General features: G+C 37.6%; 1 protein-coding gene across 3 annotated transcripts in view; it reads right to left on the reverse strand.

Moving 5' to 3' along the window:
- Positions 1-26,591, reverse strand: part of PLD5 (phospholipase D family member 5) — a 163,562-nt gene that overhangs the window by 80,754 nt on the left and 56,217 nt on the right. For 2 of the 3 annotated variants that reach the window (XM_083858084.1, XM_083858085.1), the window contains exon 2: positions 14,073-14,209. In XM_083858084.1, coding sequence (XP_083714210.1) covers positions 14,073-14,209 — 137 coding nt within the window. Of the gene's footprint in view, positions 1-14,065; positions 14,210-26,591 lie in introns of those variants that run through there. The other variant, XM_083858086.1, reaches the window with a different exon arrangement.

The following is a 26,591-nucleotide window of genomic DNA, read 5'->3' on the forward strand; positions in this document are numbered from 1 at the left end:
GAAGCAGTCCTTCCTTTGTGCACCAACAGCAGAACATCATCTCTTAGCCCATTATTCTCTGTTTAAAAATAAAAATAGTAAAAAAACAAAAGGACATAAAGCAAACCCTTTGCATCAAAGTTCTCAGGTGACTGAAAAACCAAAACATTAGTGAACTCACTAATGGTAAAAGCTTCTCTCCCATTGCATAAAATTTAGCATTCCAGCTCTATCCATACCCTAAATCCTTATGCAGCAGTGAAACATTTTGAAAAGCATTTCTTGGCATCTTGCCCTCCAGCACAAGAAAATTTGCATTTTTACAGCATTTCTGCCTGTCAGCACTACAACATTTTAATGGGTTTTGCAGCTGTGGGGAGAACTGAGAGCTGGTCAGCGGATTCTTATGGCAGACTGCTGAGAGACAAGTGCCTGAGGGTGCTGAGGCAGGAGAAACCAGCTGACCTGACCAGTCTTCACACTGCACAGAAAATTCAAACAGCACCTTTCACTTCCAATGAGTGTACCCAAAGAAAGCCTCTTCCTGATCCATGGGCTCTGTGTAGCAAGGAACGTTAAAATCCTTACTTTTTTTTTTTTCTTGATCTTACCAAAATAAGCAGCTTTCTGTAAGAACTCATCAAAGAACAAGAGCACAGCCCATTGCAACTTCAACCCCCATAACTCGGACCTAGTATATGGGGTTTAACTCCCAGATCCCAGTAATTACTGCCAGGAAGAGCAAAATCACGAACGGGTCTCAAGTTTCTCCTGGGGATGGGGACAGCAGTGTGGCCAACCTAAAGGTGCTTCTTCAAAGGACATTACTTAACTGTACATGTGAGGGACACAGTGAGAGGTGGCAGCAACACAAGGAACAAATCAGCTATTTGGAAGAGCTCCATGCTGAGGTGGCTGGCTGGCAGAGCAGTATTGCAGTACCAGGAGCTGCCATTCCACAGGGGAGTCATCCAGCATCTGGATGCCCATTTTCAAAGCATGAATTAAATTAAGGAATCCAATCCTAAGTAAGAGGTTAAACACACTTCCCTCTGCTTAAAGCAGAATAGCACATCTTCTCCACAGTGTCTGTTACTTAAACACTAATCCCACATATTTCGCCCCAAAGACATCCCTTAGGCAACTCAAGAAGAGTTCATCTTGTTTCAGTCAGTCCATCTTATTAAAGCCTACTAATTGCTGTCACAAAATATAATCCTTCTCAGGTGTACAAAGAGTTGATATATTTTGATTTCAAGTCTAATAAAACTAAATAAGCATTATTCACTGGATTAACTCGCTTATGACACAGTCTTCTAATAACTACATCAAAACTAATTAGCCAAATTCTTGTCTTAATATAATACTTAAAACTGTGAATTTGTTTGATATTTGCAGCACTGTGGCCAACACAGATTTATCCTCCAGACACTCTCAGACTCCAAATATAGACTCGAGATAGCTCATCTAGGCAGGGAACACACATGTGTGTGGGAGGTAGTCTGAAAACGTTCCAAGGAATGGAGTTTATGGAGTTTCTAAACCACTGGGGGATAGGGAAAGACCACAAAGAGGCCTGTAATGAAAAGCCCAAGGGAAGGGCAAGCACACCGCCAGAACTGCACAAAGCCAAACTCAAATGAAAAGGTAAAGAAGGAGAGAAGGAAAACGAATTACGGATGTCTGTCAAGGGGAAGGAAAATAAATTTTAAAAAGCGTAAAAAGTAAGAAAGCAATGAGGAAACATCTTTATTGCATGACAAGATTTAATCAGTATGTAAGCCACAAAAATGAAGTACACACAAGCAGTAAGATGAACGACTTCAAGTCAGAGTTAGTAGAGAAAGTATTAACAATTTAACACACCACCATTCATTATTCAAAACATCCACACTCACATGAAAGTTCTTGAAATCTAGCTTGCTTCTCAGGTTTGATGTTAATGAGAGGAATGGTGTTCCCTGCATTAAAGCTTGCCAGTATCCTGCCTGTGGCAGCCACAGTGCCTCTGTTGTTTTCATAACATTAAGGTGCTATATCAGTCGGTGATTAAAAAAAAATTAAAACCTTGCCCTTGTAAAAAGCAGATCTGTAGTTCACATTATCACATCGTAGACAGCTACATTGAAAGATAAAGTACAAAAACATGAGGATCCTGAGGATCTGAGGTGAATTGAAATGAAAAAAGATAAGGCATATTTTGCAAAACTTTTACTAAAAAAAAAAAAGAAACAGTGACCCAATTCTGTTGAATTTAGAATAAGAAATCTATCTGTCATGTCTGTTTATTATCTAGAATGCCATATATACCATTAACCAAGAGGCACTACATCATTTAGTTTTCTCTGTTCACTACCATCCTGTAATTGAAGATCTCCAGGATATGCTTATCAAAGAACCCACACAATTGCGTTGTCTACATCTTTTAAAAGTTCACACTTAATCTTTAAACATGAAAGGACAAGGACACCATCAGAACAGAAACTTTTTTTAAACCCCAATTTTAGTTACCAAAAGCACTATTTTACCCCTCCCACTTTCTCCTTAGTATTGAGAAAGGACCAGCCAATTTTTATTTTATTTAACCCCTTTTTGCCCATTAGATTTCTGACCCCTTACAAGGAATATGGAAAGGCTGGCCTAGTTTTTATTTCTGTGCTTCTAAATACCTTCATGGCAGTTTGATGCCACAATTCTAACATATCCACAATTTATACACAAAAACCCCCTTGTTTCCTCAACATCTTATTTGTTTACACACTCCTAATTCTGAGCTGATGTTTCCAAGATTCATTATCCATAAATGTTATTAGAAAAAAAATCTTCCAAATACAGTAACATAGAGAAGTTTGCCCCACATGAAGTGCTGTTTCCTGACAGCGATGCCAGGCAATGCACCTAAATTGCAGCTGGGGAGGCTCTGTCCCAGCCCATGGCAGGCAGCTTCCTTTGTGACAGAGATGAGCACAGCAATGCTGCCTTCCTTAGGTGAAGCCATTCTTGCCCCTGGCATGCCTAAGAAAACCAGCTACATGCTTCAGGGAACACCCTGCATATCCATCAGTCAGGAATCAGGAGCTGAGACTTGCTGGCATGACAGTAAGTGCTCACTTGGTACCTGTTCAGGCATCAGAAAAAAATCTCAGCCTCTTCCCTTTGTTTGTACCTTTAAGTCTTGAGTAAATACCATCACCATGACTTTCAAATTATGTAAAACAAAACAGCTGAGGCATTTAATCAGTCCTGTACAAAGCCACCTAGCAGCCACACAAGTCCCTCATCAGGGGTCATGCCTATTTGGCTCTGTGGAGCAGCAGCCCATCCACTGTTCACCCAGCTGTAAAAAACACTGAAATATCATAACACAACAACTTTAAAAAGCCTCTCAGAAGAACAACAAACATTGTATAAATAGCTGCTGTCATATACATTAATTAGTTAACCAGATGTTTTTATTTTATTTCCACATTCAGTTTGTGACTATGTTCATATGAAACCTTTCTATAAGGCTTGAATATGGCAAAGTACTACAGGCAAAATTAGGCTTTTTTTTTTCTTTTTTTCTCTTAAGTAACAGAATTTATGTTGCCTTTTTATTTCCTTCCATACAACCCCTGATCTTCTCATATGGCCATTTTGTAACTGTAAAGAGCAACATTAATTTGGATTGACTAATCACAGATCAATACACAAGAAGTGGGAATTTGATTGCTACTATTTTTCTTTTGGTCCATGCATCTTTCTAAAAGGCCCTGATCATCTTGGTATGACATGGGATGGATAAATGTCTTAACTTATGGTCATAGAAACCAATCAAGAATCAAAACATTATTTTTCCTCATGAATTTTATGGTGTTAAAAATAATTGAATGAGAATTTTCTAAGCAAGAGCTCTCTTATCCAGAATAGAAATTAAATTATATTCTACGATGTTGGCATTTACACAATCCAACAATACCCTAAATTTAATTAATGCCCTTCCTGCCCAGCAAGAACAAACAAAACTGCTTTGCAAAACAACGAAGGAAAATTGAAGGTAAAAACTTTAGTCAGCAACTATTTGAAATCAGCACTGCAAATTCAGCAGATATAGTCAAGGTAGAAACAGTAATAAAAATCCAGAGATGAAAAGAATAAAGTACTTAAAGTATCCATTCCCAAAGGACACTGCCAGCACTCAAATTACAGAGGCAAGAGTCTATGGAAATGTTCCAGGATACCTCAAGAGTGCAGATAGATTTAACTACTATCAGATGGCTTTATGTGGTATCTATTTGTATTTCTCTTTTGTTACTGTTTGTTTAATTTTTGTTTTGGTTGTGGGGTTTGTTTGTTTGTTGGGGTTTTTTAAAATAGTAATTAAGTTAGGTCCATCTAGAATTGCATCTGATTGAAATTACATCTTTAAAACTTGTTGCATTCAAGTCAAAACCTGGGGGGACAAAAAGGAAAACTGATGGGTACATTTCTTTCCAAGATGAGCAAAGTCAGGAACCTCATCCCCTAACAGACACAAGCTATCTGGATTGATAAAGGTGTGTTTTAAGAACACCAAAGAATAATAACAAAAAAAAAACCAACACAGTACCTTTTGAGGTCTTAGTAGAGAGCATTAACTGACTTATTGGTATTTACCCTATGGAATACATTTTAACAGCAAAATCTTGACTCTCAAAAAAGGTCTGAAAACATAACCCCCCCTCAAATATCAGAAGTACATTTTTCTCTGGAAATTCTACAATGTATACATGGCCAAAGCAGAACTTCTGACACAGAATCAGTTGGCTGCCCATTTTAGGTATTTGCATGACGCTTCTCAAAAGCAAATTGAAAAATTCACTGTTTTCTCCTCTCTAGTCAGTCCTGAAGAAGATCCTCCAAACAGATTTGTCATAGGGAAAATAATAGCTTGTCTGTCACCATACAGAGGTTACATCTCTACTGCTTTCCCACACCATTCCCCAAAGCTGCTGTAGTGATGGACTGGCTCCAGTTCTGGCAGCCTGTCTTGGCCCAAAACTGGAAGGCTTTTGGGGATGTCTTCAAGGTGGCTCACATGCATTTATGCAACACACCAGACGGGGAAGCTCCTGCAGTCTGTCACCATCCCACTGGCTCTGGGTGCATCTTTGAGGAGACACTTCCACTAGCCCAGCACTTCAGCCTCCAATGGCCCAAATACAACAACTCAAGTATCCTCTAATGCATTTATTGAACCCTACACTCCACCAGCATCTCCAATGAACTGTAAAACATGCACTGCCAAGCTGATACAAGTGACCCAAACTGGCTGAAAAAAAGGCTAGAGTTTCCGACAGTGTTTGAACAAAATCCAAATCACAGCTGCCTGCCTGATGCTGGTGACACATCCATTCTTGCCTAAAGTGTCATGATCAGTAATGAAACTTATGCATATGCATATTTTGCTAAAATACTGGTAAAAGTGCATTTTTCTCCAATGCTCTGCCAGTAGAAGAGTTCTAAAAATTATTTTTATTCAAGCCTAGCTGGCTTGAGGAGCTATTTCAAAAATTACAACAAAGAAAATTTTTCAAAATAACTTTATTTTCCCAATAGGTTCTTTAAAGAAATATTTTGATAAATCAGTGAAAACCAATTAACCTGAAAAACTGACAAAAGATATCAGATATCTGTGATCATATATATGAGTGTAATATACTTATTCCAACAGTTCCAACCAGATCTAGAGTAAAAAGTCAAAGCCAATGCTTCCAATGTGCCATTAGATATCAATCAAAAGTTTAGTCTGAGGCAAGATGAATGCTTCACCTCATCTCAGAAGGAATGCAAATCACTGATGGTTCTCAGAAGAGCCATTCAACACTTAGTATGTGAAGAAATCAGCTTTAAACCTACCAAATTGTGATGCTGTCAGTCATAAAAACTCTCTTTGAGCTGTATAGCAATTTTGAAATAATCTTATTTGGAAAGCACTGGTCATTAAATAGAGGATAAATGATAGATCTGCATCTGGTACATGCCAAAGCTGGTTGTGTGCATTTTTTTTTCCCCAGTCTGGTTGACAGGAAGTAAAATGATTACGGGAAAAAAAAAACAAAACCAAAACATAAAAAGAAAAAAGACTAATGATAATGAAACATTTCTACAGTGCATTTTTTACCCTTGGTCAAGACAATTGGATGTGGGTAAACTGAATAAATGAAACAAACTCATACTTTCCTGATTAACACAGGTCATTGACATCTTGCCCAACATGCAATAGTACTTTGTATCTGAAGCATTAGTCACAGTGATGCTCTTACTAACTCGAGAGACATGGACATATGGACACCATATCAGAGAGCACTGAGAGGTGACTCAGGCTTCACCTAAATTTCACCCATGCATTCAGAGGAAAATCAACCAGGAAGAAAACCTACAGAATAACAAAGAAAAACCTCGAACGTTTCACCAAAATCTGTCTCCCTGTACATATAAAGAGCACCTGGAAAAAACAGTCCTAACAAACTGCAGCCAGCAGCTCTCCCTGATGCCTCCCAGCAGGGCATTAACTCCGACAGCCACTGCCCTCGGGGTGCCACCTCAGGGCCACCACAGCAAAATGAGCTGCAGGTGGATGAGCAGGAGAGCCAGCTCAAGCCCACCAGCTCTGCACAACACTTTGGGCTTCAGCAGGCATCTGAGGTACACCTGCTGCTTCTTAAGCACAGCACTGCCCTGGCGATTTGAAAGGCAGGCTCAGCCACTTACCCAGCAGGTCACAGAAATCATCCAGCATGGTGGATTTCCACACTTGCACTCCAGAGGAGTATCAAATCATGCCAGCCCACAGCACCGTCCTAGGCTTAGAGGCAGAATCCAATACATCTAATGTAACCTGACAGGATAATAAGTATCTTTTTCATACATTGCTCTGAGGGTGGAGAAGCAATTGAAAATAAATGGTGTCACTGGAACAGGTGCTTGCTGGGATCTGATGCAAAGTCAGCTCTGGTTGAAATGAACAGGTCACCCTGAAATGGAGAATTAATTCAGACAGACTCTACTACATTTTTAGCTACTTTTGATACCTTTCCCACAAGCAAAAGGAAGAATCAGGGAGCTTTATTAAGCTAGGTGGCTACTCTCACCAGGCAGAATAAAAACCTCTCTGAAATGTCATAAATCGGTTTTCAAGATGATGAGAATGACTAGTAAATTTAGATTTAATAACTGTTTAGTATAGTCTTACAATCTGGTATAGAAAATTACCTCAGAAATTTTTTGAGTTCTGATCAGATGAAGTAATTTCAGTCTTCTGAAGACATTAAGGTGAAAAGAGAAAAGAACAAATTAAGCTGAGAAGAAGAAAGGGGGAAAAAAAAGCGAAAAGAAAAATATTTAATCACAGAGAAGCTCCAGCAAACTACACAGGGAATAGGACACTCAAACACATTAATTGCTCCTTTGTCCCACCTGCATCACCTAGGAACATTCTAATAATTGGAATTTGATTTCTATTAGCTTGGAACATTTTCTCTGTTATCAATTCATAAATTCTCATTCATAAAAGGAGAAATAAAAACATAGTCTAAAAGGTAATTTCCAAGAACACAAAATATGTTAATCTCTATCTTACATCCCAAACAACATGTATCATGGCAGGAAAAGCTGCCCTAAGGAGACTCTAAAGCCCTCTGTTCTAAACTCCACAGAAAATAATTGTATTTAACGGAACAAGAAGTAGGAAAAAGAATAGGTTTGTGTGTTTGAATCAAATGAGTGGAAGCCCAGACCTATTTGATACAATGTAATTAACAATGAACTATCTGCTGGGAGTAATGCAGACAGAACAAGATCGAAACAGATCATGAGTTTTGTCACTTGTTTTTTAATTTGTGAACACACTCTCTATAGCTGAAAGTAAATGCAAAACAAAAGAAAAATTATCCTTTGTTTTTTGTATTTTGTGCCGAAACACAGGAAAAAATTCTACTCTGTACAGGTAACTGTATCAGTACGGGTACTGTATTGTTAATACACTATCTTTTCCATTGAAAACCATTTCAAAAAATGAAAAATAAAAGGTAGGATAGGTAGAATTTATTTTTGTGCAAGCTGAATGAGTGATTTCCCTCCATGGCTTCAGATGTTGAATGGACTTGCAGGAGGTACACCAAGTCTTTGCAGTGTCCAGCCAAGAAACTTCAATTGAAAGTGCATTCCTTCTTCAAAAATAAAAATTACTACAAATAGAGATCATCTTAAAAATAAGGAGGTTTTGTAGTTCATTCTCTGTATGACCCAAAACCAACAGGAAAACAGTCACCCTAAAATTGTTAAGGCTGGAAAAGATCTTAAAATCACCAAGTCCAACCATTAGCCCAGCACCTGTTCACTACTAAACTATGTCCCTGAGCCCCATATTTGTATCTCTTTTAGACACCTCCTAATGATGATTCTACTACTTTCCCAAGCAACTTGTTTCAATGCTTCATAACCCTTGCAGTGTTTTTACTATAGAAATAGTTTTTACTATCCCACCTGAACCTCCCCTGGTACAACCTGAAGCCATTTTCTCTGCCACTTGCCATGTGGGAGAAGACACTGACCCTTACTTGGCTACAGCCTGTTTCAGCTGGCTGAAGAGAGCAATAAGGTGAGCCCTGAGCCTCCTGTTCTACAGACTAAGCAACTCCAGCTCCCTCAGCTGCTCCTCACAAGACTTGTGCTCCAGACCCTCCACCGACTCCATTGCTCTTCTCTGGACACACACCAGCCCTTCAATGTCTTTCCTGCAGTGAAGGGCCCAGAACTGAGCACTGGATTCAAGGCGAGGCCTCACCAGTGCCCAGTGCAGGGGGACAATCCCTGCCCTGGCCCTGCTGGCAGCACCCTTGCTGATACAGGCCAGGTGCCATCAGCCTTCTTGGTCCCCTGGGCAGACCCTGGCTCATGTTGAGCTGCTGTAAACCAGCACTCCCAGGTCCTGTTCTGCAGGGCAGCTTTCCAGCCACTCTGCCCCAGTCTGTAGTGCTGCATGGGGTTATTGTGACCCAAGGGCAGGACCCAGCACTTTGCCTTAGTGAACTCCATACCTTTGGCCTTGGCCCATTGATCCAGCTTCTCCAGATTCCTCTGCAAAGCTTTCCTACCCTCCAGAAGATCAACACTCCTTGTCAAATTGGTGCTATCTGCAAACTGACTGAGGGAAGACTTGATCCTCTAGTCCATCATGTTGACAGAAAGCATTTTTATGCCAAGTGGAATAGTTGTTTTGTAAACAGAAATCTTCAGTTGCTCTTTAACAGGCTTGTTTTCAAGATCTGAGCATCTTGTTCTGTTTAGACATTTAACTATTATGCTTGTCATAGTTTGTTTATTAAATAGAAACCAGTCAATATAAACCTTGCTATGTTCAGAACCCACGCAGCACAGAGAAAATCTCCTCCACAATAAGCCAGGGGCAAAGCACTACCAAGGTAAATGAATGTAAGCATGTGCTGCAATATGCTTATTTAATAGTGCTGCAAAACCCTACTTAGTGAAATAGCAGAGTAGTTGAAAGAAAGATTTATAAAGCAACAGGAAAAAAAAAATCAATTGTGGGCCCTCTTTCACAACCAGAGAATAATAATCTAATGAAATTGAAAGCAATGCATGCAACACACAGTAATTGTTCAATATAAGTAATTATTGTATACAACTAGATTTAATCTCTGAAATTCAGTGTTGCAGGGTACTGTTGAATTCTAAGGCTCTGCATGTCAACAGGATGATTCAGCTCCTTTCCAGGATACCATCCCTTATCCAAAACAATCCAATCAATACCTAAAGAAATCACAAACACTGCTCAGGTATCACCTACTTGTTATAGGGCACCATTAGTAAAAGCCTCCCTACAATCAAGAAGTGAACTAAATAGGCTTTGCCACTCCTGTCATAATCAACAGCAAATTCTTCCAACGCAAACCTAAACACAAAAGAACAAGTGCCTTCATTATATATGACTCCGAGGAGAAGAGAAATCATCAAAACAGCATCACTGGAACAGAATGCAAGATAGAATCTGCCTTGTAAACACACACCAACGGAAAGCAAGAAAATCCTTCCAATTATCATCAGAGAAAGGCAATATTGAAAAAAAACCATCAGGACAACAGTTTTAGTTTTAGCTTGTTAAGCATGGAAAGTAGCTACCATTGCCTCCCCTTCTACCTTGTTCTGTAGTCCCTCTCAAAAGATGGGGACAAGCTCACAGCCAGAGCTAGGAGCTATGGCAGCTGCTACCACTGCTTCAATGGATATTGGCAAAGCCAGTGAGACAAGGATAACTAAGGGCATGTGCAAACTCTGTAGGATCTCTATCGTGACTATCAGCACCAACAAGCAGGAGAAGAAGTTGAGCCTTGAACAGCTCAAGTTACCATTAATAAATCAAAACAACCTTTGTTCAAATAGTTTGGACAGCAGAGACAATCTCTTAATAGTTGCCATTTCTTCTGTTTCCCAAATTGTCATTTTTAGAGTTTATCAGTCAATTCCAACAAAGTAAAGTAAGTCTTAACTGACGTTACATCAGAGGCCTGCCAAGATTTATTCACAATAGATCAGCCATTAAAATGCACTATTTTCAAATTATGATAATCTAATTTTATAGATTCAGTGTCTAATGGACCCACAGCAAGACAGGCAAAATTCCCAGACTGCTAAGCATATCCTTTTAACCAGTCTCATCCATCAAGGCTACCTAACAACACTACTGTGGATGTCTCAAGAGAATTATTTCCATCACATACCGAGCACAAACTGCAAAGCCTCAACTTTTCACAGTCACTGCTACTTTTTTTATTCCTTTTATTTCAATCAGTTGGCATTCCTTTTAATAGGATGGAGGTAGCATCAATCCCACCAACAATCAAAGAAGATATGCAAAAAAGCCTGATTTCTCACTCCCTGGCTTATTTTTGTTACAAAGTCTCCAAGAGAAATAAATACATCAGTAAAGACTAAGGTCATTTTGGGAACATATTCCCCAAGTAGTAAGAGTTTAAGGAGTGGTTTGTAGAAGAGGAACTTCATGTTGAATTACAACAAGCAGATCAGAGTAGCTGCATTTGAGTTCCTGAACAATCCAATCACAACAAAGAGAGATGTAAGCTTTACTGGAAAACACCACTTGCAAAAGCTCTAGATTTGAAAAGGCTTCCTCTTATGTTCTCTTCCTCTCTCTTAAAAATTCTAATTTTTGACACAAGCTCCAAATCTTTCTAGTCAGAGAATTTTTCTAGACCACAGTTCTATTTCAGGTTCTATTTTCCTTTAAAACAAAACCACAGAAATTAAATTTTCCAAAGAAAACAGCCATTAACAAACCATCAGTAAAGTTCTTAAATCAACAGCATCTTTTCCCATCAGTGTTCTTCAGAAATTCAATCAGTTAAAAAACAATAACAACAACAAAAAAACCCCAACAGAATTATAGGCTCATAAATATAAACTTATACTTGACAAATATTTCATTAAAAAAAAAAAATCATCCATTACCATTGTCTCAGCACATCCTACAAATGTAAGCACCTCTTCCTGAATGTCGGGGGAAGTACTCACATAGCAGAAATGCAAGAATTCAGTAAGTCTCATCTTACTTAATAAAAGTGCTTAGCCCAAGTACTAAATATATGCCATTGGCAGCAATTGATTTGTGACACTTTGGTTAACTCTGTGATGTATTTAACACATAAAGCACCCCAGTTTCATCATGTAGAGAAGGACTCAATGTTAGCAGGCAGCAGCTGCCAGCACTTGGATACTGTTATTAGAAATGGTTTAGGCAGTTTATACACGCAGCATTTACGTGCCTTCTGGTTCAGGCATTAGTAGCTAGATCACGCACTTGAATCACTCTGTGAAAGGCACCTTAAAATAGAGCTGGGGTCTGAGTTCACTTTTATCCCTGTAAACGCAGAACAGTTTAATTGACTCTTATGTTTAAAGTCAAGGTGTTGAATTAAGTCTCAGTCCTCTAACACAATCCAGGAGGGGACAAGACTGACACATGTGAACCAAAAAAACACTGAGCAAAGGCAAGTGTTCTTTGGAAAGGCAGATTGCTGTAACCCATACAAAGAGACAGAAGAAATCAATCTCTTACTTGGAAAAAAATAACATCCCTGTTTTTCTTAGTACTGTGTATCACATGTACTCTGAGGGGTTTTTTTTCCCTTTGAAGAATAAAAAGTGAAGAAGGTGAAGACCTTCCTTGGCTAGACCTGCACAGCTGCCCAGAACAAAATGGGAACCATTAGTTGATACAACTAAGAGGAAACATGGTGCAGTAGTTTCTGAGAGCGTTGAAGTCGTGTGCAGCACACCGAAGCTAATGAGCAGAGACTTTCCCCTCATCTGACCTAGTTCTGTCAAAAATTCACACATGGAGACAGTGGGTGTAGAGGTGACATATGCAGTATCTTCAAAAATTTTGGAAGGCACCATCTCACAGTGAAAGACACTTAAGACCTTGATGGGGAAAGGAAAGCTGGCTGAACTCTAGAAAACTCAGAGATGATATCAGAAGGCTGCCCAGACCTGTAGGAGTACAATGAAGTGAACAAAACCAAACCTAAAAACAATTATGGGAAAAAGTGCCAGAAGGACAGTGGTTTCAGGACGAAGCTACCTGATGCTGCAAGTATATTCTGTTTGAAAGGAGATACAGATTCTTTAAATTCTTCTTGCTTTTGGTTTTGTTTTTTTGGTTTTTTTTAGCAGCATGCAAACAATATTATAAAAACCCATTGTAATTTTAAAAAATTATTAAAAATTTTCCTGGATTCTGAATTAGTGCGGTTTGCAGTGTGACAGGTGCAGCATAAAAAGACACTGTCCCAAAAGAGTTTTCACACAAAGTGAACAAAGAATAGCGGAAATAAGGAGCAAAGAAACATTAATCTTTCATTAAATTATTCTAAAATAAAAATGTCAATTAGCTCCTACCCACTGTATAACCAGCCATTGGTAGCTTGGTAAGTTTTGCACAGTGGAAGAGGATGTCCAGAAAGCCTGTGGAGTCCATCCTTGGAGCTAAAGAGCATGACTCTGCACATGCCTGACCAACCTGCTGTAGCTGACTTGTGACCATGAGTGGGATCATGGACTGGAGGACGCCCAGATGCCCCCTCCCACTCCAGCAATTCCATGATCAGATTAGAATGGATTTCTCTGAAGTTATTTAACAATGATTTTTTTTTTTCCCCACACAGTGGATCAGAGAGGGTGCTCTGTATAAAATTAGAAGTCTTGATAAAAACCCAAACAGAATACAACTGGGAATGAATCCTACAAATTATTTTTAAATCAGATTGGCGGGCAGAAGAGGACCTGGGACAATATGACCCAGGAAAAGCATTGCTCATTGCTAATGAACAGATTCATGGAGGAAGCTGACAGTGAGGAGCAGCAAAATGAGATTCATAGTCTGGAAACGAAAGGTCCAAAAATAATCCTACTTAAAACTTACCTACTTCAACCTACTTAAAAGTAACAGAACCAGAAGTTAAAAGATATACACAACCATGGCAGGTGTCTGAGGCAAATCTTGATTCAACACTCATCTTTCTGACCATATCACTAATTTCCTTCACAGTTCATAGACATGGTTTATATAGACACATTCACCATGTCTATAACAGGAATGCACCAAACAGGAAATAGAAAAGCTTCCCCTACACAGAAGGGACAGCAATCTTAGGTCAAAAGGCATCAGTGACCTTTCTGGAGAAAGAAAGAAGTGGTCTTGATGAGAAATGGACATGAAAGAATTGGGAACTATGTGATCCACCTCAATATTCAATTACTGAAACTTAATCGGCTTTGGCTCAGGCTTACAAAATAATTGATCAAACACCAGGATCTCGCTCAAAACACACCACCAAAAATAACTTCAAAAAGTGTGCTTTACTCTGTTAAACTAATCTCTGAAACCAGAAATTCAAAATGAGAAACCATTTCTTCCTCTGTTAGCTACTCTTCTCAATAACACCATAGGACCATGGCAATCACTTCATGCCCTTATATAACACATATATGTTCCTTTCCACCCCAAAAGAGAAGTTTTTTTTGTTACCTCTTACCGACAGTTATTTTGACAGTTCTTTTCTGATAGTCCATCCTCATCTTCTCCCATAATATCCACTGCCGAAAATATCAGTGCAACCAGAATTGCAAAGCAGCATACCAGTGCAAAGATCACAATGCATCTTTGCTGGGACTGAAAGAGATTAAGATTAAAAAAGTTTTAATGGCATGAGCACATTCTAGTCAATGACTTGAGACTCTAAAACTTTTATATAAGATCTAAACTTCTTTGAAGATCTTAGTGCCATAGCTGTCAACATGAAACACACCTCAGGATAAAAACACTCTCGAAGCTGTCCTTCATGTATCACCTTGAGATGTATTTTAAATCTCTCAGACACTGTTAAATAATTCATGTCATAAATAATATTCATAATTTAAACTGATTTCTGTTTGTACCACAAGGAAAGCATTATGCTTCAAAATAATGACTCCTACATTAACTACGTATTTTCTGATTGCGCCTCACAGGTAAAGTACACACTTGGGATGGCACTTAAAAGTTTTGTTGTGTTGGGCTGAAATAAAACATTCCATTGCAAGAAGGCTGAAGAGCAAAATACTTTTTTCTATTGCTACAAAAAACACCTGACATGGTCACTATGACTGTCACAGCCACTCAGACACTTTGAGAAGTCCTTACCTCACAATATTTATAATATAATGAAAACAAATTCGCAGATGATAGATGGGAGTCGAGGAAACAATGGGAGACTGTTGCTCAGTATGACAGGTAATGCCCTCCACATCTCAGATTAAATATTAAAACATGGCATAGCACTATCTTATGAAATCTTGCAGTAATAAATCAGATGCACCTGGTAGTGCCCTAGATAAATGTAAAACCTCTGAAAGACAGTCTTTAGACATGCAATTTACATACCTGCATAAACATAAAGTATATTCTATTCTGAAGCCAAATGTTCAAACAAATATGCTGGGCATTTTTCTACTGTAATAAATTTAAGCAAGACCACATCCATATAAAAATATCAATGTCCAACTTCTGTTCTGATAGTTAATTTTCTAATTTTCATTATTGCCCTGTAATTAAAATGTCACTTGGAGGAAAAGACCTCATAAAGGAATGGGAAAGCAGGAAAGCAGAGGGAAAGGAAACATCATGCTTGCAGCTGATAACCAGTATTTCCTGATATTTTGTTTAAGAGGCAATAAGTTTCAGAGTAATAAGAATATTTTCCCATACACCTAAAGAAACTGTCTTTTTTTTTTAAAAATGAAAAAACTTCCAATACTTCCCAGCTAGTGCACTCCTCAGAAGAAACATGCTCATGTTTCATTTCAGAATAAATCAGATATAATGATTTTACTTCAGTCTGTGAAAACAAAATACAGCAAACAACATCTTCAAACAAACAGGAAAAACTCATCTGAAATTTAGTGACAGAACTATCCTTTAACAGTAACACCAAATGTGTGGTTCAGGTTATATGCATATTTTAAAAATAATGCATATTAGACACTTTTATACATTTCAAATTTATGTTTAAAACTGTGTTTCTAATATATTAACTAAAATCTTACAAGAAGCACCATAAGAAAAAGTTCTTTAGCCACAAAAAAGCCAACATATGAAATAAAAAAAAAATTGGATTTTTTTTTTTCCTGCTGCTAGGTAGAATCCTGGCAGCATTTGAGAAGAGTTGTAAATGACTGGGTGTCCAGAACTAAGGCTGCACAAGTGGGACATAGGAGAAAATTGTCAAATACTGTCTCATTACCTCATACTACTGGCAAGAAAAACAAAGAAGTTCCAAAGAAAAGTAGGTATTCAGGTGTGGGACACTGTTCTATGCCATTTCTTCATCAGGACACTTCAGACTGCTGTTAAGATGACCACTGTCTCACGCAGTTTTTTGCAATATAGCAAGTGTATTTGCAGAAACTCTTTGAAGCAGGTTCCTCCACGCACTGCACGTATCACCATGGCAGCAAGACAGCAAAGCTACTCCCATAACCAGCAAACCAAAAAGAGCCTGGGCTCATTTTCTAGTCTCTAGGAGCAGGGGATGTGACCCAGCGGGGCTCACAACAATAGGACTCTTTTTCCTCACAAATCAGCCTAACTGCTGCCATCCTACACGCTGGGACTAGTCTTGAATTACTCTGGATACATTTGCAGCACAAGCATCCCAGCTGCCACATGGTGTGAAAGACTCCTGCTATTGCTCCAGGGAGTAACTCTGATCTTCTTATTACACTGCAGTGCAAGCTGCACAACAACTCCAGAGAGTAATGGGATCACTGGACCAGCAGGGACCACATCAGCCTTTGAGCCTGGGCCAGTACACATGAAGACAGCAAGAGATGCTTCACTAAAAGGTGGACACAGTGCTGTAAGCTGTAACACACCTCTAGAAATCTCTCAACCTGCTTAAAGCTTGAAGGCCAGATCCATATAAAGTCTAAAGTGTACCAGCAATAGTACAGTATCACAAGGAGGAGGGCGGGTGGCGGAAAAAAGGCAGCTGCAACAGATGCTTAAAGTTAAATACCAGGAAATCTTATGGTAGCAATTTCTAGGTGCTCATGTTAAAAAAAATAAGAAAAGGGGAGGTCAAAATAATTCTGAATGGATCCTCCTAACTTAGCATTAATTTTCATTCCACATAATTTTGGGGAACATATTCAAAGTTTCTTGACTTCTGTGTTGTAGAAGAAAATTGTATGAAGTTTAAATCCCTGTTCTTTCATGTATACAGCTTGTCAAGCTCTGCAGTTTGTAATTACTGCTCACTGTAAGCAGCACAAACTTAATACCATTAGTAAGACCACTGCTATTCTACCAGCACTAAAATAAAGACAGAACCACACAAACCTATTTTACTGCTCTTATTTTACAGATCCTTTTATATTATGCAGTTGTCTTTTACAACTATAATGGATTAATTATCTCACTTTTTCTTAAGTACCAGCTTAACAGTATGATTACAAATAGCATAGGGAACCTTTTAAATCAACATTCAAAACCCTCCCTGTGGCTACAGTAGTTTGTCTTTGAACTAAGGATAGCACAAAATAATAAATAAAATAACGCAAAAATTCCAAGACTGTGATTTTCCTAACTCTACATTTTCAGCCACAAGCCTGAAGGGTCAAGTAAAGACCAGTAAAAGAGAATTAAAGAGAGTAAGGAGGATTTAGAAGTTTCACAGTTCACGTTGAACTTACTCCTGCTGAGTGGTGGGTTTTTCAGTGCTTTTAAATCTATATATTACATTATAATTAATGTTTGGAAATCATTTACATTTAAATTCATATTTATACTAGAAAAGAAAGAATAAAAACAGCTACTTGCATCAAACAAGCTCTTCTGAGTCTATCTTTTCACAATGGTAGTAAGTCTTTTTTTCACACACTGTGCCATAATACTGACAATTTTCAAATAACCTTTTCCTAATTGAAACAGATTAGGACAGACTGTATCCCTGTTCTATTACACCATCCATGCATGCCTCTGAGTGTGTCTGTGCAAGCAATAGCAGGCTTGACAGACTAGAAGGGACCTGCTGCTCTTCAGACTCCTGTGTTGGTGGGCTTGGGCAGATTCTTCGTTTGATGCTGTCTTGTTGCACATCCCCTTGGTAACTGGGATCCCTCCAAGCTTATCAGACTTATCCAGAATTTATCTAGAATTGACAGAGATCCTGTAGTTTTTTTCAGGCAACCCCATCCCGTATGTAAGCCCCTGACTAATGCTTAATTTAAGTCTCTTATGCTGCAACAATTCTTTTTTTCCTTCCTGTACTCATGGAAAACAGTGAACAGAGCATTTCATTCTCTCTTTTACATATTTAAAGGCTGCTATAGATGCTAAGAGGCCCAGGGCCAGACCACCTACTAGCTTGACTGTACTGATGTGCAAGCCCAGAAATTCTGTTGCAGGAGAAAAAGATTTGTTCAGGATTTAAGGAAGATTGGGAAAGAAACTCCTGCAGGAACAAGGACTATCAAAAATACTGTGAGTAAAACATGTTTATTTCACCTGGCTCAACTAGTTTAAACACTACCTAAGTTAAAATAAATCCACCAAAACACTGAATTACTAAAACAAAGCATGGGGATTTTTTTCATGCTGTTATACCTCTAGGGGGAGAGTGAGAAGAAATGCCAAAAGCTACACTATGAGTATTCAGTACAGTGCTATTCAGACTAAAGTTTAATCTGGGAAGGACCTGCTTGTTTATTATTAAAAAAAAAAGGACACCTTTGTCAATTAAGCTTATCAGAGAATGAAAGCAAGAAAAAGGCGTCCATCTTTACTGCACTCACATTGCTCAAAAGCTGTTAAGAACACTTCACTAGCTCCTGAAGCTTTCAGTTTCTTCACCAACAACAGGCATTTCTATGAGACTGAGATTTTAATCAGGATTTTTTTCTTCCTCCAATGCAGTACAAGAATGTCCTCTCCCAAAACAGAAGCCATGACATTGCAATACTGCATCTACTGATAAAACTGACTATATAACAACAAAACATGTCACGACTTTGAACTTGTTCTTCATTTTTTTATACCTATTTAAAGACTGAAGAAGGCAATACTCGTACACCACACAAATACAGAATTTTTATCTGCTTGTCAGAACTGCTGTGGCTCTAAGAGGCAGGCTTTCTCATCTATGGTCATTTCATTAGTCTGCTTTTTCCTGGAACATACATGAACATAAATATGACAACAAAAGCAGTTGTCTGCAACACCCATAACTGTTCAACTGCCTTTAAAGAGCTGCTTAAGAGTCAGGTGCTACAATACACCTGCCAAAGATAGTAAAGAACTGGACTTCAATAATTAGCAATCATTCCTGGATTACCCTTGGTCATGTGTGTCTATTAGAGAAAAAATATTACTATAAATACTATTTCCCCTTAATCTGGAACCTGCATACACTAATAATCTTTGTTGCAGCCTTGAATCTCCCAGCTAGTATGATTAATGCCAATCAACACTTAAAATCCTCTTTAAAATAATTGGAAGGAACAGATTGCTAAGGTAAGTTAAATATTTTAAAATTGGCTGGACCTAGTTAGCTTCATCCTTGGATATATAATGCAGCAGCTGAAACTAACACAGAACCCTAAGGACTCACCTCTGAAAACTCCCAAGCCTGAGTGAAATATCAGAAGCCTGGAAAAAGCAAAAGTGTTACCCATATTCAAGAAAAAATGGTGATCAGATAGTAGAAGTTGGGAAACAATAAATTACTTTTTTTAGCTTCAGTCTCTAGAAAATATGTAGATATCCAGAAGGTAAGAAGCTTTGTCATGCAAAAGTCACATTGATCAATTCTGATTTCTATCTCTCCTAGTCACAAGCCCTATTATCCTGCTGGAGAAGCTGAAAATAACCTATACTCTCACTTTTAATAAAAACTTTCGTTCAAATCACAGCAACTATGTCCAGATTATCACAGGAGAGGTATAAAGCTGGTTGAAAAATCAAGCTCATTGAAAAAATGGGAGGACACTTCAGAATGGATTCTGCATTTAGAATGCATCCAGAGGATTCTGCTTTGTATCAGTTTTTGTTCATGTCTCCATTAACAATCTAAATTATGGAGTAGAAATGTAAAGTGCTAATTAGGTTTTCAATCAAAACCAAAGCAGTACAAATTGAAGACTAGATGAAAATTTAAAAATGTTCTTGACTCTTTAGGGAGTATGTCAACAAAAATAGGTTAAAATTCAATAAAGGAAAAGAGCTATGAGCAGGTAGGAACAACCATTTGCACATACACAGAAACTGAAAAACTACTATGAAAAAGCATAACCAAAATCATTAACAGGGTGTAACAGATGTTTTAGGAAGACAGACCAAAAAAGGGTAGGAGTCCATAGTTTGGAGAGAAGAAGAAATATGACCAAGGGGTACAGTATCTACACATGAACGTCAGGTATAGTGAAGGCAGAATTGTTCACCAGGTACTACAAATCCAGAAATAGTGGATGTTTATTGAAACTTTCAGGAGTTGCAATTCAAAAAGATAAAGTACTTTTTTATGAAGATGATATTAAGCATCTGGGATTTGTTGCCATGAGAGGCTGTGAAAGCAAACAGCAGCAGGAGGTTTAAAAAGAGATTAGACAAAGCTTTCAAAAATACATCCTCATGAGATGCTAGTGAAAACAAGCTGGGATGTGCCCTCTACTAGAGATGATGGGAAACATGCCACTGCCCACTGGTACAAAACTAGACATGCCGTGAGTCCAAGCTGTAGAATGTATTTCCTACATTCTTAAATAGTTCCATTTTTCTACAGAAGGAATCAAGAGTCAGAGCAGAGAACAACCTGATCATGTCACATCACGTTACATTGTGTTGACTTAGATTTCTACATTCTGCCATAATGCCTGAACTGCATGCAAGGCAAAAATAAACCTCAGCCTCTACTTCAAGTTGGCATATTTTGTTTACCTTTCCAGACTGAATGCAGACAGCTTAAAGCAAAATCAACAGTAAGTATTTAGTCCTATAGTTACCCACTGAAACAAGAGAATCACCAACTAATTCTCCAAACACATCCTTTAATGTGTTTTCCAAACAAACAAAAGGACACACTGTCCAGCAGTCTCCCTGTCTTCTCAGTTCCTTTTGAATCTGTATTTCAGATTAATAACAGAAAGATTAATATAATATAATTATCTCAGGAATTTTAGAAATCTACCATATGTAGGTTGACTTTCATGAGAAAGACACAAATAAGTGCCTCTTCCAAGGGATAGACAGTCCAAAGGATTGCCTTCCACCACACTCAGGGCTCAGGAGCCAGCAGCCTCATGGAACAGGGGTGGGAGGAATCCCTGCCTGGTGAGGGCTGGGGGCCCTGAGCACACACCCAGACAAGCAGCTGCCTTGGCTCCACTTGCTCTCTGAACAAACCTTTGCTCCAACGGGTCACGGACATAACACATGGACAGGCACATGGCTATAAACAGAAAAACAATAAACTACTTTGGAAGAAATTCAAGGCTTTAGAGGTTACTTATCTGGACCTCCTCCACACAAAATTCTATACTGCAGAAAGATATTAGCCTTCAGAACATGAGGTCTCTAAGAAAAAAAGGTTTCCACCACATAACCAACCTCTGCTGCAATTTATCGACCAAAATTGGCGTAAGAGAACAGGTGAAAAGCCTGAATACATTTAAGTGCTCATGTGCCATTTTCCCAAAACTGGGCCCTGACTTCTCATCAGGATATATCGACTCAGTCTTCAGCATAATGTAAGGCAGTTTTATAATTTGGCAATGTCAAAAAAAGGCCATTGTCTACTCTAAAAATAACACTCTACTCTAATCTAGTGTCTCCTGCAAAGAGAAAAAGAAAGAAAAAAGGTATTGAACAATCTGAACCTGGCCTGAACAGCCAATTCAGAAGACTATTAATATTTCATTAGTATGAAAAAACAGTGTAAGATTTCTATATTCCAATATATCTTTGTGCATCTTTAAACTTGGACCCTCTAAGTAAGGATTCCTACTGTAGATAGCATTGCAGCCATTACTTCACCAGGAAAAAAAAAAACCAAACAAAAGAAACACCACAAAACTGTGTTACACATACATTAATTTTCTATATTACATCTTTTATGTACAGACAAGAGACCATCTATGTACAACTTAATTTCACAAATACAATTAAAAACTGAAACTCTTCAGAAAACAGGTGAAACCCAGCAACTAATAACTGAGCAAACAAACATTTGGTCTATTATTTCCCATCAAGAGCTTGATCCCATAAGGCATTATTTTGAGTAAGAATGAAATTAATAACTTCATGAAGATGCAAGCCATTAATATATTGCAGAACAATCTATTTAAAATCAATTATAATCATCAGAGGACAGCTGGGGGTATATAGCAGATGATAAAAAGACTGGCCTAGAGTCTAGAAGTCCAATTTCTAGCATAAAATGCTCTTTCAAATTTTACACCCTTTCTGGAGTCTACAGCATGCAAACCAAGCAGTTAGAAAGCCCTACTCTGAATTGTAGGTCTACTTCTCTCAACACTTAGTTTAATTTTGATGTTGACAGCCTCAACTCCTAATGAAAAACTAGACTGAAATATCAGAATCTTCCATGGACATAAAACAAGGAGTTGCAGTAACTTGCCATATTGCATCTGTCTCTAGCCAACAATTCTGTCTTTCAAAATCAACAGCTGAAAAGAGATAGTCTACAGTAATACTCTCTTTTCCAAGCATTGCCTGCATTCATCAAAATCACATTTTTCTATTAACACTGGTTCAAGAATTTCTTAAATCTCTTCTGGAAAGAACTGTTTACTGTACACGTTCAACTTCTAATCTAAAGATTAATTATAAATATACTAAAGTTAAATGGAAAGTTTCAAGTTTAAAAAAAAGGGGAAAATTGTAATTTTTTTCTCAGTTGCTGGTTAAACATGGTGAAAACTTTTCCTCTTAGATATTTCAGACTAATTATAAACATCTCACCAGGAAAGACATCCCACATTTGAAGTACTTGAAATCATGCTTTTATTTTAGGATTTATTTCAGCTTTTATTTTCATCTGGTCACTTTTGAATACAAAAGTGAGCTGGAAGTGTCCCTTGGCTACAATGACTCCAGAGTGATTACATCCCAGTTCCTCTGGATCAGTCTAATACCTGTTGTTCTGGCACCATAATTCTGCACCAGACTAGGCAGGACTGCAATAACTAAAAGAGCTTTAGCTTTTCAGGTAAGACTCCTACAGGAGCAATATATAACAGCTATAAATGTTTTATATTTTAACAATAACCCTGTCATTCTATTAAAGCATGTTTCAGCCTAAAGACAATCTGTTTAGATGGTAACATCCAGATATTCAGTATATTTCAAAAGGCTGAATACAGGACAGGAAGCATTTGGGAAGAGAGGACAGGACAAGGTGTGCCCTAGCAAACTATGGCATTTACCATCGCAGCGTCAAAGAGTTTCAGCCTCCCTGACAAAGGAGATTAGCAAAATGTTGAGCAGCTATTTTCTGAGCACAAGATAAATATATTTTTATGTGAAGGAACTTTAAAAAGAAAATACAGTAAACCTAACAATATCAGTGGAAGAATGTCTGTGACAGATCACCCCATATCACTGAGGCATCCAAAAAGCACCAAAGCATCTCTGTGTGCCATGTTTCCTGAAATCAGCAAGCATTTGTAATGCAGATTCTTGTTCCAGAACAGTTATTAATTTTTTTTGTGTGTATATATATTCTTAAATATGTATATTTATACACACAAAAGGACATGTAATAATGACCATTAACATCCAACCAGTCTCTAAACCACAAAGACAAATTAGCATTAGGCAGTTTGAAGTAGTAGCATGAAGGCAGACCAGACTCTATACAGATGAATACACTGATTTACACTAATTTACATTACAATTACATTACATTCCAATACTCTAATTTTCAAATGTCAATGCCTCTTTTATGTTAAAAATAACTATAATTTACTTTTGTATGGTTAGTAACTATTGAAAAAATTCTAGTAATGTACTCAGTTAAGTAATGTACTCAGTTAAGTTAGTAACTTGCTGACAGCACAGCTTCAACTACAACTCACTTTCTTTCTTGAAAGTGTTTTATATAATAGTGCTGCTATTAAAGCTTTAAGAGAAACTAAGCGAAATTTTAAAGTAATGAAGAAATTTTATTCACAGTGTTTGCATACGTCATTTTTTGCACAATGAATTATCATATGTACAGTCTGCTCAAGCTTCATGCACACAGCTTTTGTTTTGCTGAGATACGTTCCAAAGGAGACAATACAAAAAAAAAAAGACTAAAAATAAAAAATTGTGGCTACTGGCACGCAGACTCCATCAGGAAGGCTGTTAGACACAAATTTGAGCTCAAGTGCAGTTCTGTGGAATTACAAATTCATCACTCTACCTGGAACATGTGTCTTCTTAACCAAATTAACAAGGTAAAATACATTACATTAAAGCTTCTCAATGAGATTTTAGCATTAAATCCTGCAATTGGAACAGGCTAAGAATGTATCTACCATCAAGTACAGCATTATCTCATTAAGTTCCTATGAAGCAATAATTCTACAATCAAAGGCAGGTGGTAACCGAACCTGGACATACTAAAGAATTTTGTTACATAAACCACAAATTGCCAGTTTCTCTTTCATAAAGTATAAACAGCAAATTGAGAAGATTTCTTTTTTTTTTTTTTTTTTAAGTTTGCTTTCACTTATTCTGACAACATACACTTAAAGAAGAAGTTTTATTAACTCTCTTCTAAATTATACAAGTTCAGGAAAAGAAATTATATGTGAAGCATTTAATTTTAGCTCATTCTGAATTTTTAACTACATTGCAAGTACATGTTGAACTAATAGAATTGCCATCTGGCCAAGAAGTTAATTCCATTGTTACAAAGAGCACAACCAATGTGACATTCACAATAGGAATTATATTCTACTCTAAAGAGAGAGAAAGGAAAACAGAGGCTTATGATCTGCAGCTAATCAGAGATATAAAGGTAAACTAGCTAATTATAGTGATTAAGTGTATCTGATCTATGCTTTCTTTCCTGTGAAAGACTCAAGAGGTAATTTAGGTAACATGGTTTTTATCCTACAGAATTCTGTATTTGAATTAAATGACAGTGTTCATACTATATATTAAGTAACTCTGCTTGATTGAAAATTCCTTTACTGGCTGAGTAGTATGTAATATTATCAGTAAAGATGGGACTGTCATATGACTTCAGCTTCTCTGAATCAAAACAAATGAACAAATATTTGATTATTTACAAACAGAATAAATTTATAAGCACACACAAATATATACCAAGCAAGCAAACAAAAAAGAGCACCAAGAGAAATAAAGACAAGAAACAAACAGCAGCAGGCATTTAAGACCTCTATCTTCTACTTCCCCCTAGCATAGTCTCTTTCTGTGTGAGATCTGTTCCAGTGTTTTCAGAGTTCCTCACTGTTCAAGTATTTTTTTTTTGCTTCTAGTGGAGTTGACACACACCATTACGGGTGAAGGAGATAAAGGTAAGAGAATCAAGTTAACTGGGTAAAGTAAATGTTTTCTTCTTTCACTATTTCAACTATATTCACCCTTTCCCTGTTTCACCAAACAGTGAAAAATAATTCATCACTGTCACTGTCTCACTCCAGCTAACAAGCCCCACTCTATTCTGCCATCTTACATGTTTCTGCCTTCATACTGTGCAGACAAAAGCTGCACAACATGGACACCAGCTTTCAGAACCAGCAGAAGATAATGGATATCTTGAGGGTAGAAAAAAAAATAATCAGTACCAGCAGGATCTAGTTTTGAAGGGTCAAAGAGATTATTTTTTTTTTGAGAGAGTTGCAACCAGGTTCCTGCAGCAGCAAAGTGAAAACTACTGTACTCTGATTAACTTTTCACCTCTCACTGGAATTATCAGATACCTCGTCTACCAGCAGCAATGCTCCCTGCTGTTTGCCCTTCCTGTGCTGCCTTATCTCCATATTAATAAGGTCAGACTCCTTCTGGTATGTTGAGATATCAAGGTGTCCTGATTTACGGCATTTTGTCAGGTTTTATTCACAGCCTTGTTTTTCTCATTTGTCACCTTTGCAGAAAAGGCTTTGTCCTACTCTTTTCTTTGTTTAATATATTACTGTAGAATTCTACTGAATTGGGCTCTTGCCTATTGTTCTAATATCTAGGCAAAATACTGATTTTTATTTTCTCAGTATGTTTATAGGATAAATAAAATCATTTTTAAAAATAACAATCTCCACAAGATATATAAAGACAATCTATCAACATCATAACTGACTGGGCATACATAAAACACGTTAACTTGGCTTTCTATATTTTCTATTTGTCCTTCAATGTTTATTGCATCCAAGTAATTTAAAAACCAGATAAAACAGAGCCAAGTTATGTAAAACCTTTCACATTACTAGGTGGCAACCCACCTTCAAATATCATGGCATCTGACTTGAAAATGTCTGGAAGAACTCCTCCTTTGTATTACATAATGTTTAAGTGAACTTATGAATTTGGAAGTTATTCAGATAGAAAACTAAGAATGCACATGAATTTACATGTTTATGTGCAGCCATGACCACAAAAGTCTCAGTTCAATAGGAAAATGATCTTAGAGATTAAATATTATATCCAACTTTGAATTTTTAATCATTCTGTAAAATAAAACATGGAATAAAGGTACAGTGAAATTCTGTCTTCTTATTTTCAGTTCTGTAGCAGAGAATCCCAAAAAAGTAAAATAGTGAAAGAGATGAAGATGAACCTTGAATACAAAACAGCCACACTGCAGTTTGACATGGAGGTGGTACAAATCCCTCAGTGAAGTTTCAATGTTCCTGAAAACAGAGGAGGTGTATTGCACCTCACCAACAGAGATGATGATGGACCAGACAGAGTTCCAGGAAAGAGTGACTGCATCCCAAAGAGTGCCATTAACCATTATCACCTTTCATCCTACTCTGGTGTTTTTTCCTCTCCC

The sequence above is a fragment of the Zosterops lateralis genome (genome assembly GCF_965231275.1).
Source record: "Zosterops lateralis genome assembly, chromosome: 3".
NCBI classification, from domain to species: domain Eukaryota; kingdom Metazoa; phylum Chordata; class Aves; order Passeriformes; family Zosteropidae; genus Zosterops; species Zosterops lateralis.